At 40.2% G+C, this 13,453-nt stretch overlaps 1 protein-coding gene across 9 annotated transcripts in view; it reads left to right on the top strand.

Moving 5' to 3' along the window:
• Positions 1–12,742, top strand: part of ADARB1 (adenosine deaminase RNA specific B1) — a 58,489-nt gene extending 45,747 nt beyond the window's left edge. For 7 of the 9 annotated variants that reach the window (XM_083473218.1, XM_083473223.1, XM_083473221.1 and 4 more), the window contains 2 exons: positions 5,121–5,299; positions 8,787–12,742. In XM_083473218.1, the coding sequence (XP_083329344.1) occupies positions 5,121–5,299; positions 8,787–8,963 (356 nt within the window). In that variant the 3' untranslated portion in view covers positions 8,964–12,742. Of the gene's footprint in view, positions 1–2,584; positions 2,688–5,120; positions 5,300–8,786 lie in introns of those variants that run through there. The other 2 variants (XR_014518739.1, XR_014518740.1) reach the window with 1 other exon arrangement.
• The last annotated feature ends 711 nt before the right edge of the window (positions 12,743–13,453 follow it).

The raw sequence follows: 13,453 nt of genomic DNA, 5'->3' as shown, positions 1-13,453 counted from the left end.
GAAAATATTGATATATTGGAAATTTTATGGTATTCCTTTTTTCAATCAACTCATGATTATGAACAAGTACTACTTCTTTGACCTGCTTACCTTAAACTTACCAGCCAGGAGGGATGTGTGTGCCAATTGTTGCTCTTAGATTCTCAAGTACAGTCAATTATCATTAAAATCAATCTAACATCACATTTGCATAACTATTATATCTCTCCACCCCACCTTTTTTTTACTGTAACTGAACTTCCATTTGGGTTCTCTTTTCATGTGTTGATTTTGAAAATGGTAAAGCAACTTCAGCAATATGCACATATTCACTAATGATATTCTTACAAACTAAGAGATATTTAAATTATTCTATATCACAAACTCCTTCTTAACCGTCTTTATAACTAGACTAAAATTAACTGAGAGGATATATATCCTCAAACTGGATGTTAGCCACATGCCACAAAATCAAACAGGTGTTAATGCCACTTTACTTTCAAACAAATTCTGTATAGTATCTTTGTCCTCTTCTAAGCAAAACCAAATAAATTCTGTTTTGGATCTATTTATCGTATACCATGATACCTTCCTGTTTCCTGAATCACCCTCTTAAGTACTTTCAGTTTTTGACATATCTAACTTTCCCTTTGCTTGCTGGTTTATTTCTTATAGCTAAGCCAAAATTCCCAACAAAAACAACAAAAAATGTAGATGAAAAATAGACATTCCTCACTGGTCCCTCTTTCTAACTAGACTTACTTCTGCATTGTTCCATTTATTAATAGTTTTGTACTTGCTTTATGATAACATGCTGTTATTCAACAGTGACTTTTTTCTTCTACTTCAAATTTACTTAAAACACCATTAAAAAAAATCTCTTTCCACCCTGTCGTAACTTTTCTGCATCAAACACTGTCAAAGTAGCTGGTTGTTGATTCTTACGACTTTCATAAACTAAACTTACTGCTTTCCTTTTATTGGTTTTTATATACCTTCCCTTCTGGCAACTCCTGCAGCCAAGCTTCTGCCCAAAGTACCGCTTTGCTTTCCTTTGGGTCCCAGCCTGTTCTTCAGCTAAGATGTCATTTTCCTCAGCCCAGGTTTGAAGCTTATTCAACAAAAACCTTCCATAGACTTTTGACCCAGTATCCAAGGGACTAACTGGGCTATGGTTTTTAGGATCACTTTTTTTCTTTTTTCTTTTTACAGAGGAACAATAATATTAGACCACCATCCACCAGGAATGTTCCCTGTCCACTTGATATGAGAGAACAACTTAGCCAAAATGGGTGCCAACCAAGAGGAGTTAAATTTAAATATTTCCTGGGAAAGCGTATATTCCCCATGAGCTTTATCTGTTGTTAGGCTGTAGCAACCAATCTCCTGAGATGTCAAAGGCAAGGGAGGGCCATATAAAACGAGCCCTGGTGTTGTTGTTGTTTAGTTGTTTAGTCGTGTCTGACTCTTTGTGACCCCATGGACCAGAGCACGCCAGGCACGTCTGTCTTCTACTGCCTCCCGCAGTTTAGTCAAACTCAGAGCCCTGGTGGTTGCCCTCAAAATACAACTGTCCTATGATAGCAGGGATTTGGGCTTCCAGGTGAAGCTTGGAAATACAGAGAACTGAATGGACCAAGTTCCAGAATCTTGCACCATCCTTTTGACTTTCAGCCACACCCAACTTCATTCACCTTTATCTTGAATCTGCACCTTTCCCTTATTTTCAGATTCTTGTGAAATTATTTCTCCTTTCTTACATTGCGCATTACAACCATCAGTACAGGAGCTGCTTCATCTAAAACGATGTAACCCCAGGCTTATTCCTTGCATGGTTGTCTATTACCTCCGCTTCTTACATTCACGCCCCATTCTTCCATTCAGGGCAACTAATCCCCACCCCACTCCATTTTTATTAGTGGATTCTTTTAATGCAGATATAATAAAAGAACAAGAAACATGGAAAAGACCGAAAAAAACACCAGCAGCACCCATTAACAATAAGAATAATCTATCAAAAATTATAACTATCAAACCTAGTTTTAACACATACATTAATAAATGACATCCATGTGTCCAAATAGGTTTCTGAGTGATATTGTTGATTATAAGATCTTCAGATCACTGAGTAATAGATGATCAGAATTAAGAACCACTTCTGTTGTCTATCTGTTAGACTGCACTTCACAGGAATATACATTCATAAATATCGAGGATTTTTCCAAGAAAAAGTTAATACAAACATTTCCTTCTTTTCTGAAAGAAACAATTCATATTGGCTTTTTATATAGAACAACAAATATAACATCCCCTCACCCTCATAACAGGTATCAGGTTGTATATTAACATTACTCTGGTGAATCCATACAAACTGAGCAAATGCCCAGCATATGATGTCCCAGGGACAGCAGAAAGGTGGTTTTATCCATCACAGACAGGCATTCCCAGTGGAGGATATAGTTCAAGCCGTGCTGTTCCGGATGACCATACTTGCGAAAGTGCTTAGGATAATTTTCTATTTAAGAGCAGTTTGGTGAAATCGCTCCTCCCTTCCACCCATAGGGTGGTATGCTAGGTCTCACTCTTGCTTCTCTTACTATTGCAGATACTTGAGCAACTCACGTCTTTTAGCAGTCTGACAGTTGAGTCACAATTTCTATAACAGTAATCAACTAAAATGGATGGAGAGAACTACCCAGCTGCCATTGGTTGTATTTCCTTCTTGTCATCAGACACTTTTGTATGTTGCTTTGGCTTCAGTTAGCATGGCAGCCCATTAGCCTGCATGACCCATCACATAAAAAGAGCCAACCCTCGAAAATCACTCGTCGATTTGGGAAGAGGAAGGGGAATATATGGATTGGGAGTAGAAAGTCTCTTCTAGGCAAATACGTTTCTGAGGGGGAACCACAGGGTGGACTGAGCCAGGTCGCATGGAAGAGGACAAGGGCTTTGGGCCACTTTAAAGAGTGAGGGGGTATAGGGATTGAAAATGTTTTGCAACTGTATTGCAACTTCTGAATAAATGTTTTTTGAATTAAATTATCCAAAAAAGAAAAGAAAGAGAGTGAGGTTAGGAACATTTTCGAGGGTTGAGGATAACTTTCCTGCTGCTCTGGTGGCTGCTTTCAGAACCAATTGACATATCTGTTAAAGATACTTTAAACATATTCTGAAACAGATCTTGGTGTCCCAGCATCATATTTCCTGCTTTCTCTGGCTAGCCTCTGGGGTGCAGTTGTCCTTTGTGCTTCAGAGGGCTCACTGAGAAGGATTTCAGTGGTGGAGCAACTGATGGGATAGGTGGGAATCTAAAGAACTTAGGCCGCGTTTTGCATTCAAGGACATTTTGACAGTATATACTGAACCCCTTATATAATGCATTTTAAAAAGTTGGAACAGTTACCTTGAAAGTTGAAATAAAACAGTGCCCCCCCGAAATGTCGTCCCCCCTGCCCAATCCACTGCTTTGATTTGCAGAGCTTGGCTACTAGCATGTGACTCTCAGTTTTTGAAAGGGAAATAGCATGCTTTCATTTTTTTCAGAAAGAAATATGGGGTCTTGGGACAAAGAACATCACAACTTTCACCGTTAATTTTAAAAAGTTACTTTTCCAGTTAAGATACCGGTTAAGCAGATACTTCAGTATGAAGAGAAAATATTGTATCAAAATCAGCCCTCGCCCCGGCTCAGTCTCTCGTGCTGTGGGTGGGCTGGCCTGACACACCCAAACTTTGCAAAAGGCTTCTTGATTTCTGTGAGATAACGAGGATGAAATCCTGCATCCATTTATTTGAGAGGAAGTGCCTTTGAACTCAGTTTGGCTTCATGGTTGACATGTATGGGGTTGTACTTCCAGTGACTTGACTAACCCAGGATAAAGTTCTGCTTTAAGGGGTTTGCAAAAACTTCTTGTCAGTGAATATAGACAGAAGGTAGTTATCTAATGAAGAATGTGAAAACACACACACACACACACACACACACACACACACATATATATATATACACTAGGAGACCAGAAAATGCCAGAGGTTGTATGACATAAATTTTATAAATTTCAGACAACATTATTGTACCATTTGATTCTTTCAGCCTCTATAAATGCATTAAGGGCTTTTTTTGCGTTGTTATTTTTTTAAAACCAGGAAATCATTCGGCTTCTCGACTATAACGATGTAGTCCAGAGATTCTTAGAGCAATTTATAGCTACATTGCTTGTTGGTATATTTCTGTTGTCATAACATAGCACTACTGATAAAAGTGGTCCCGCACATTTCCCCCCTTGTGGTGTGGCTGTTTCTTATGCTTTAGTGCCTTTAAGCTCCCTTGGTTCCCCCCCCCCCCCACATTTCTCTTCTTGGAGCTCTGTGGGGTGAAGAGCAAGGCTGCCATTTCTTTTCCATAGAGATCTCTTTCCAATTGCCCTTGAGGACTGAAGTGCTGCTTTTTGCTCTTCCCTAAATGTGGGGCAAATGAAGTATGGCAGTTCACTAATAAGATAAGATCAGTTAATCCATACTTTCTTCCCTTCTCTTCCTGGAGTTGTGATACCTGACTGGATATCCACATCTCAGAAAGAGGGGAACTAAAAGCATCTGAATGATGCTGAGCTTGACATAGTTTTGCTTGTGCTTCGCTCTAATGGAGTGGCCAGCTGCTGCCACTTCATCAGAAAGGGGTTTTTAAAGGGTTGTTTTGCAAACGTAGGTACAATATGGGCAGTTTTATTTTAGAGACTGTTAGTTACCACTAAGAAATGTCATTTTTCCTTTATCCAGCTATTTAACTGCACTCAGATTTGAATTGTAAAAAGATTAACCAAAATGTGATGCAAATGCTCCTCCTAATAAGGTTTATATGTTATGTTATTCTAACATACATTTCTCCATTTATAACACACCTGCCTTAATGACGTTGGAATATTTTGGCCACACATTCTCCAGTAATGGAAGCAGACTGTTCATGGCTTTATGTCCTACCTCAAAAGAGGAGTGTTCCAGTTTTTCAGCCATTGTTTTAAAGGAGTGTGACATAACATGATTGACATGTTACATTGCACTCATTTTCTTTGGAAAGAGAAGCTATACAAGGTATGTGAATATTTCTTCTTGTTGAGAGCCCTTCTTCTTTCTTGCAGGTATCAGTAATGCTGAAGCCCGCCAGCCAGGAAAAGCACCTAATTTCAGTGTGAACTGGACCATAGGAGATGCTGGTCTTGAAGTAATTAATGCTACAACAGGCAAGGACGAAATGGGCCGTGCGTCCCGCCTTTGTAAGCATGCTCTGTACAGTCGCTGGATGCGAGCTTATGCAAAGGTATATTTTGGCAAATGGGCAATTGGGCACCACATCTGTATCAACAGGGCATAAGCATTTGGGCTTTGAATTTACTGGGCAAGCTGTATCAAAGCTGAGTGTATCAGAAGTTTGATGCACCCATAAATTTATTTGTATGCCACCTTTCCATAGTTCAAACAATGCTCAAGGTGGCTTAGAACATGGAAAAATGCATACCTGCGATGAAAATCGTAGTCATAAACAATAAATAAAATATTTTAAAATACACAACCACACTGAACAATTTCCACATAAATCACAATAAGATTACAAGATCTCACCCCCCCCAACATCATCCCAGCCCAAGAGTCTGTTTAGCAGCCTCAGCTTTTGTAGCTGGTCATTCAGGGCCCTACCGTCCCAGACCAGGCAAGGAGAAGGTCTTCCAGAACTCCTAGCCAAGAAGGGATATTTGCTGCTGTTCCTCCAAGAATGGTGGCCACTGTACCACATTGGCTTTCTGTAACCATAGAATGGTCAAGTTGGAAGGTACCCAGACAGCCCTCTAGTCCACCCCCTGCATCACAGCTGAAGAATGTCAGACAGGGGGCCATCCAGCCTCTGTTTAAAAACCTCCAAGGAAGGAGAGTTGACCACCTGAGATAGTCTGTTCCATTGTCAAACAGTTTTTACATCAGAAAGTTCTTACGAATGTTAGTTTGAATCTCCTTTCTTGTAATTTGAATCCATTGGTTTGGGTCCTACCCTCTGGAGTAGCAGAAAGCAAGCTTGCTTCATCTTCCATGTGACAGCCCTTCTCCAGGCTAAAGGTAAAGGTACCCCTGCCCTTAGGGGCCAGTCTTGACAGACTCTAGGGTTGTGCGCTCATCTCACTCTATAGGCCGGGAGCCAGCACTGTCTGCAGACACTTCCGGGTCACGTGGCCAGCGTGACAAGCTGCATCTGGCGAGCCAGCGCAGCACACGGAACGCCGTTTACCTTCCCGCTGGTAAGCGGTCCCTATTTATCTACTTGCACCTGGAGGTGCTTTCAAACTGCTAGGTTGGCAGGCGCTGGGACCGAATGACGGGAGCGCACCCCGCCGCGGGGATTCGAACCGCTGACCATGCGATTGGCAAGTCCTAGGCGCTGAGGTTTTACCCACAGCGCCACCCGCGTCCTTCTCCAGGCTAAATATACCCAATTCTCCCAACTGTTCCTCATCAGGCTTGCTCTCCCAACTCTTTAGCCTATTGGTTGTCCTCCTCTGCACACCTTCCAGTTTGTCAGTCTTTTTAAATTGTGGTGCACAGAACTGGACACAGGACTCCAGGTTTGGTCTGACCAAGGCAGAATAGAGTGGGACTATTAGTTCCCTTGATCTGGACACTATACCTCTGTTGATGCAGCCTAGAATAGCATCAGCCTTTTTGCTGTTGCATCATGCTGTTGACTTATGTTCCGCTTGTGGTCCACAAAGACTGCTGCCATGTCAGGTGTCCCCTGTCGTTTATTTGTGCATCTGGTTTTTCCTGCCTAAGTGCAGAACCTTAAATTTTCTTCTGCTCTGGAGGGTAAGACTTGAAGCAATGACTTCAAGTTACAAGAAAGGAGATTCTGACTAAACACCAGGAAGAACTTTCTGACAGTAAGAGCAGTTCAACAGTGGGACAGTCTCCCTTGGGAGCTTGTGGACTCTCCTTCCTTGGAGGTTTTTGTCCCTATTGAAATTCATTTTGTTAGTTTTGGCCCAATTCTCCAACCTGTGAAGGTAATCTGAAGGTATGTAGGGAGTTCACCCCTTCTATTAGGTCTACTCTTTTGTTGCCAAGGTGACAATAAGTGACGTAGAATTGTAGAGCAGGAAGGGATCCAAAGGGATGCAGGAATCTCAGCTAAAGCATCCTTGACATGAATAAACAATAGGTGATGATCAACTGAAGAAAGTTAAAAGTTTGGTTTCCCCATTATTTGTATTTGATGGGGAGATGTTTCAGTCAAAAACACTGACTTGAATATTGGTCCTAACTTGGAATATTCTAAAGATTTAAAAAGTTTTTTACGCTGCTTGAAAACAGATTCTATAGAATTTTAGTAAGCCTAAGAAAGAAATAAAAAAGTACCTCTCAACTACATAAAAACATGCCTGCTCTTTATGCGAACAGTAAAAAATTTAATCAAGTACCATATTTAAAAGTTCAGGTAACTCGTGTCTTATGCGGGGGTTTTGTTCCTGGGATGGCACGTAGATGCAAAAACACAAATACTCAAGCCCCTCACTTGGAACTGCCCCCCATGCAAACAGTCTTACATTCTGGAGCTGGTGCATCAAATGGGTCTTAGCCCCCCAAGGTTTTAAGCTCTCTGCCTTGCTTACTGGGCACACGGGTCCATCCAAGATCTCATGAGTAAGTGCCCAGTAAGGAAATCTAGAGCTTGAAAGCTCCCTTCACATTGGTAAAGCTCAAGCTGCCTTGCCTATTTTGCTCTGCACTGCTCATGTACCATATGGGCTCTGTGAGGCTCTCGTGAGATTTTGCAGGGCCCCCCAAGTTCCCGTGAGATCTTGCAAGAGCCTCTCAAGGCTTGAAAGCTCTCTCCACACTGGGAAAACCCTGAGCAAAAAGAGCTTTTAAGCTCTCCACTTTCCATGCATTTAATTTGTATTATTTCAACTGTCTGGCCTTCTGTCACATAAAGTTGAAATTGCACATGTGAAACTTGTAAGTTGTGAGTTACTTGTACTTTAAACACATGGAATGTTAGGAACTGCCTTGTTGCATGTTTCTTGCTATTCTTCATGGCCAGTTTTTATTTTATTTTCATGTTGAGATAAAACTATAGCACCTGTTTGATCAGAGCACTGCTCTAACCAGCAAGGCATGCCGTGTCCCACATGCGACTTGAAAGGCGCTCCAGGTGGAGACAGCTGGCCTGGAGCACCTGATATTTGTGCATAAGGATCTCCACTAAGGATAATTCCATTATGGCTGGAAAAGACTTGGCCCTTCTAAAGAGACCCTACCTACTAGGAGTGCAAAAGAGCCAGCCAGACTTTGTCAGCTGCACAGTGTAGCAAGCCTATGGCATAGTTATTCTGTGTCCCTTGCATGGAATGAGTTTAGGGCAGGGATCATCTTTCCATACCTGCCCTGGTGTTCCTGAAAAACCTCCTTGAATTGTTCTACTCTCCATGGCCCTCTCTCAGAGCAAATCACTCCATTAAAGCTGTATTAGAGCTGCCTGGAGCAGAATAGGTGGGATTAAAATCCAATTATTTTTTCTTGGTTAGTAGGCATTACAGTTTAAAAAAACCACAAAATGGGGGGGAGGAGAGATGGGAAGTTTGGGTCATAGCTTTGGAGTTTGATTTTGATTCATAAATAAAGAGAAAAGAAAAGAAAACATGTCCTAGGTATTATTTTGCCAACTGTTTTATAATTGTGCAATTTAAAAAAATCTTATATTGAAATGATAAAATATTTGCTATATGTAACAGGATTCTCTTTCTTTCTCATCTCTCCAGCTTTCTTCCAGTCTTCGTTCAAATGTCAGTAAACCAAACATGTACTACGAAACAAAGCAAGCAGCTTCCGAATATCAAACTGCCAAAGAGTGTTTGTTCAAAGCATTTTCAAAGGCAGGACTTGGCGCCTGGGTGGAGAAGCCCATAGAACAAGATCAGTTTTCCCTTGTAGTCTGATCCATGGATGCCCTCTGCTTGGAAAAGGGGATAGGATGGAAACCCTGACGTCAACATTTCATCTACACAGCTGAAACAGCAGCTTTTAGATTTTTATTGTGGTTTTTTGTTGGGGAGAGGCTGACTTGAGACCATTTTTTTCTTTTGCTAAAGTATTAAAACTTTTGGAAAACTGATAAATACAATAACTAGTCTAGAATAATACAAAATTATTCCATTACCTTCTAAGGAACTATTGTTTGCAGGGGGTGGGGGAACCCACAATGCAATTCAAAGTGATACATCTGGATAATTTAAATTTTATTTTACTGCATTGTTACCAGGTGCATGATTAATGTAAACCACCTAGGATTTTACACAAAACTTTGACTAAGTGGTTTGTTTTTGTGTTCTTTTAGAGCCCAAGAGACAGGTTATTTATGTGCTTCTTATAGATTTTTATTTTTTAAATAATTGAGCTCACAGAACCAGACTGGAGTTTGGCTAGCTATTTTTCCCTGCTTCCTTGCTCTTTAAAAACCAGCTGTTGAAAACTTTGTCTCTCTGATTTATGTATTTATTATTGTGTGATCCAGTTTTTAACATACCACTTTTTATTCCATTTTTAAAGTACTTGTCTTCACTTCCCATTTACACATATTGTGAAGTTATTGTTTTTTTACCATTGTAAACTGGAAACTAAATATTTGTAAGCTAACAAATTCTTTTTACTTTGATGTATGAAAACCAGCTTAGAAATAGGCGGATTGTGTTTCACAGGAACTCAGTGGAGTACAACAGTAATATTACCAGTGATGTGGCAATTTCAAAACACTCATTTGTGAGGAAATATGCTGCCTTGCCAAAAACCAATTCACACACAAACACTACTAAGGGCAAAATAATTTTTGAATTGCGCACTTCAGAGACCTAACTTATTTTCGGCGGAACTGTTGTGTTCTTTTACACACACTAATATAAGAGTACCAACCCAAATTGTTCTGAAATGATCTGTTTGATCTAGTATAATAGGAATAAATATTGAAAACGTTGTTCATATATATTGATGACATCTCCCATTAATAGGAGAACTAACTTAGTTGGTCTTTAAGGTGCTACTGGAAGGAATTTTTTTATCTCCCGTTAATGAGCATGTTGCGTGGATCTGATCTCTCAAAGACAGCAGTCCTTGACTGAGAGAGTTAGGTTCTATGCTGAGCCAAAGCGCAGGACCCTGGCGGGCAACTGCTTCCGCTGCCTGTGCTTCAGAGCCAGTTGGCGCCAGGAAGGGTTGTCCCAGAGGCAGGGTGCTGTAAATGTCCAGCTGCAGTAGCCAGCAAATCTGACTCTCCTGCCCAACTCCAAGGTATCAAAAGGTATTTTCTTTCTGATAATTTGTGATAGGATGCAGCAAGCAAAGTTGCACTTAATGAAATAGGTGTGGGACTAATACCTTGGCATTAATTGCAAACATGCAATATTGCTAACATATTATTCCAATAAAAATAAGAAGGAATTCATAACAATCATGGTAGAAATTTGGGCTTGATCTCAGTAGTTACATTCCAAGAAAGCATGTGTTGTAGGTTTAGCAAATTCAACATTTCCATATGCTTAAAGCGAAGTAATGGTTACATGTTTTGCTAAACCAGTGCCAGAAATCAAAGTTGTAATACTATATGTATATCGCATATATCTTGGCCTCTACATGATGTGATGTTCATATTGAAGGTATCACATCAGCTCAAAGTATTTTTTAAATATTTGTGCGACTGTATGTAGTAGGTAGACACGGTAGCTAGCTCCTCACCTCTGGGTATTGTCTGGGTACTGCTATCTACATAGTATTGTGGTGATAGTTACAAAAACTTTACGAAGTTACTTTGCATGTCCAGAAAGCCCTATGCTGTAATTGGTATTCCTCTTCCTTTAAAAAGAAATAGATATATAATATGTTCACTTAAAAAATATTATGAGAAAAAGGCATGATAGCAATAAGTTAATATAGAATTTAATAGAATAAATCAGAATTTTATTATGTGAAGGAAAATAATTTATATGGCATTTAAAATTGTTACTAGGCATTTTCTTGCAGTACTGTGGCCTGAATTATATAGAACACAATCAACACATCCACGTGCTTAAAATGGTCACATGAATAGTCCCAATGAAGCATATTCCAGTTCAGAGGATCAAGGCCAATTTGTAGACAACTGTGAAGAAAAATAAGAGTAGGAATAGGCTTGCCAAGTGTTGAATTAAAAAAAGTCTGGTACCTGGTCAGGACCTGGGGACCGAGCTCTCCGTTACATGACGTAGAATCCAGAGTGGGTCTGCTGATGACACCGTTTTTTAGGGTGGACCCAAGTTAAGAGGTCTGGGGGCAGAGCTGAGATTAAATTAAAAACCAAACCAGCACAGGTAAGGAGGAAAATAGCAGCTTTCTCGTCTTTTCTGACACCTGGCTCAAAAGCAAAAATAAATAAAATTGTCCACGCTGTTGCTTTCTTCTGGCTGATTGGCAACCCTAATTATGAGCTGGCTGAGAGGTTTTTTACTATAGCGGTTTTAATGAAATTAAAGTGTGAAGATTGCACCATGTATAGCAAATTTGCTGCATTTTATAGCTTGAAAGCAAATGTGTTACGTGTTTTTTCCAATAGCAAAGTGGCTTGCTGGGAACATAATACCAATATCACAGGGTGAGCACAAGTGAGCCAGAGCCTCGTGCACTCTGCCCGCCTCTCTCCAGCACAACGACAAGGGGATTGCAAGCCTTCACACTTACCTAAACTAACCAGTCTATTGTTACGTCCATCCTATGAAAATTCTAGTTGGTTTAAACCATGGTTTATTGAAACAAGCCCGGATCAGTCGGCAGCTTTTGGTTGTGGCTTGTTAAAGAGTGTTTAAGTTAACCAGAATTTCCCCATTATGGGCATAACCATAAACTTTGGTTAGTTTAAAACAGAAAGTAAATGCTTTGGAAATTCAGTCGCATTTGGGGAAGAAGTGGTAGCCTATGGGCTGCTTTACTCATTTCTAAGTGTGCCAGATTTGCTCCTTTTTCTCTTCACCAACCCATGTCTATGCCTCAAAGCTCTCTGCTGTCGTGAGCATTAAGAAAGTGATGTGACTATTTGGACCCGACAGCTGCCTAATTGCTGATTTCACGACCATGCAATTAGTAGCTTTCCTAGAGACAACTCTTCTTTGCCTGGGTGTCTCGCTGGGGCAGCCTATTTGTTTGTGACTGAATAGGCCTGTTCCTATGGCTGCACTGTGCAGCCAACAGTTACCTACCTATAAAGCAGGAGAAGGGACCCTGGGACCCTGTTAAGACTCCCAACACCCACCAACCCATTCCATAATGGTGGGAGCTGAAGTCCAGCAACGTAGCGATGTCTGTGGGTCCTTCACCCCTGCCGTCAAGAAAAGAATTCAGTGGATGTGCGATGAAAAGTTCCTTGTAACTAGAATCTAACTTAACAGCAATCACGAGTCCCATTTATGTGTTTTTATGTTCATTTCTGTGATCCGCAGGGCTACAACTCTGTACCATCTCAATGAAAAGGATGCTTCCATGTGCTGGGCAGGAGGGGACGAGTTTCTCTTCCTTTTCTCCCTCAAACAGCCCCTTTCCTCATAGAACAAAAACTGGACTATTGAAATACCTAGATAATGATGTTGCCACATAACTGCCATGGAGGTTTATTTTTGTTTTTTTGTTACAATGTGATAACGGTTCTCCAGGCTTTGAAAAATAAATCTTTGCCTTCCCTCAAAGGAAGCTCTTGCCATTCTAAAGACTCTTTTCATGTCTTTGCAGCTGAAGCACAAACTCTTGATTGGGGAGAAAACCCTGGATTCCTTTTGGGAGGTGGGAAAGGGATGTACGAAAGTTATCCAAATGTCTAAATGAAGTAAGCTTACAAATAAAATGAACACAACTTTTAATTGGAGCCTGCTGTTGCATTTTAAATATAAAGGACCTAAAATACCAACAAATTGGTTTTTAAAGTATTTTAGGTTTTGATGCTTAATACCTCACTGTTTCTGCATGATTTGAGCCTTCAAAATAAGTGAGCTTTCAAACATACTTTCATTCTCCTTTACAATGTAACGGATACCTTGGTCTTCAAAGCATGTGAAACCTGGTGGTAACCAGTACTGTTCTCATAACTAGAACTTTGTTAAAGCAATACATGAAAAATAGTAGTCTTAATAAATCTACATAAGGTATCTTTTTTTCTTTTTTAGAAACTGTTACTACTATTATTATGGTCATTTTTCATACAGAATGGTGATTGACATAAGCACATACAAAATGCAGTAAGAATAATGAGTGTAACAAATAAAAATAGTAAAATGAAATGAAATTAGATTAGAGGGGAAGGGAAAACCGGGAGGCAACTGAGTGCGCAGTGCCACATACAATTGATCACCAAAAAGAAAAAGGTGAGTCAAATTAGTTATCGAAAAAGCTCCATATAGTTTATCTGTTGAGCAGG

The sequence above is a fragment of the Podarcis liolepis genome (assembly GCF_965112155.1).
Source record: "Podarcis liolepis genome assembly, chromosome: 1".
Classification (NCBI taxonomy): Eukaryota; Metazoa; Chordata; class Lepidosauria; order Squamata; family Lacertidae; genus Podarcis; species Podarcis liolepis.
This window is presented reverse-complemented; position numbering and strand designations above follow the sequence as displayed.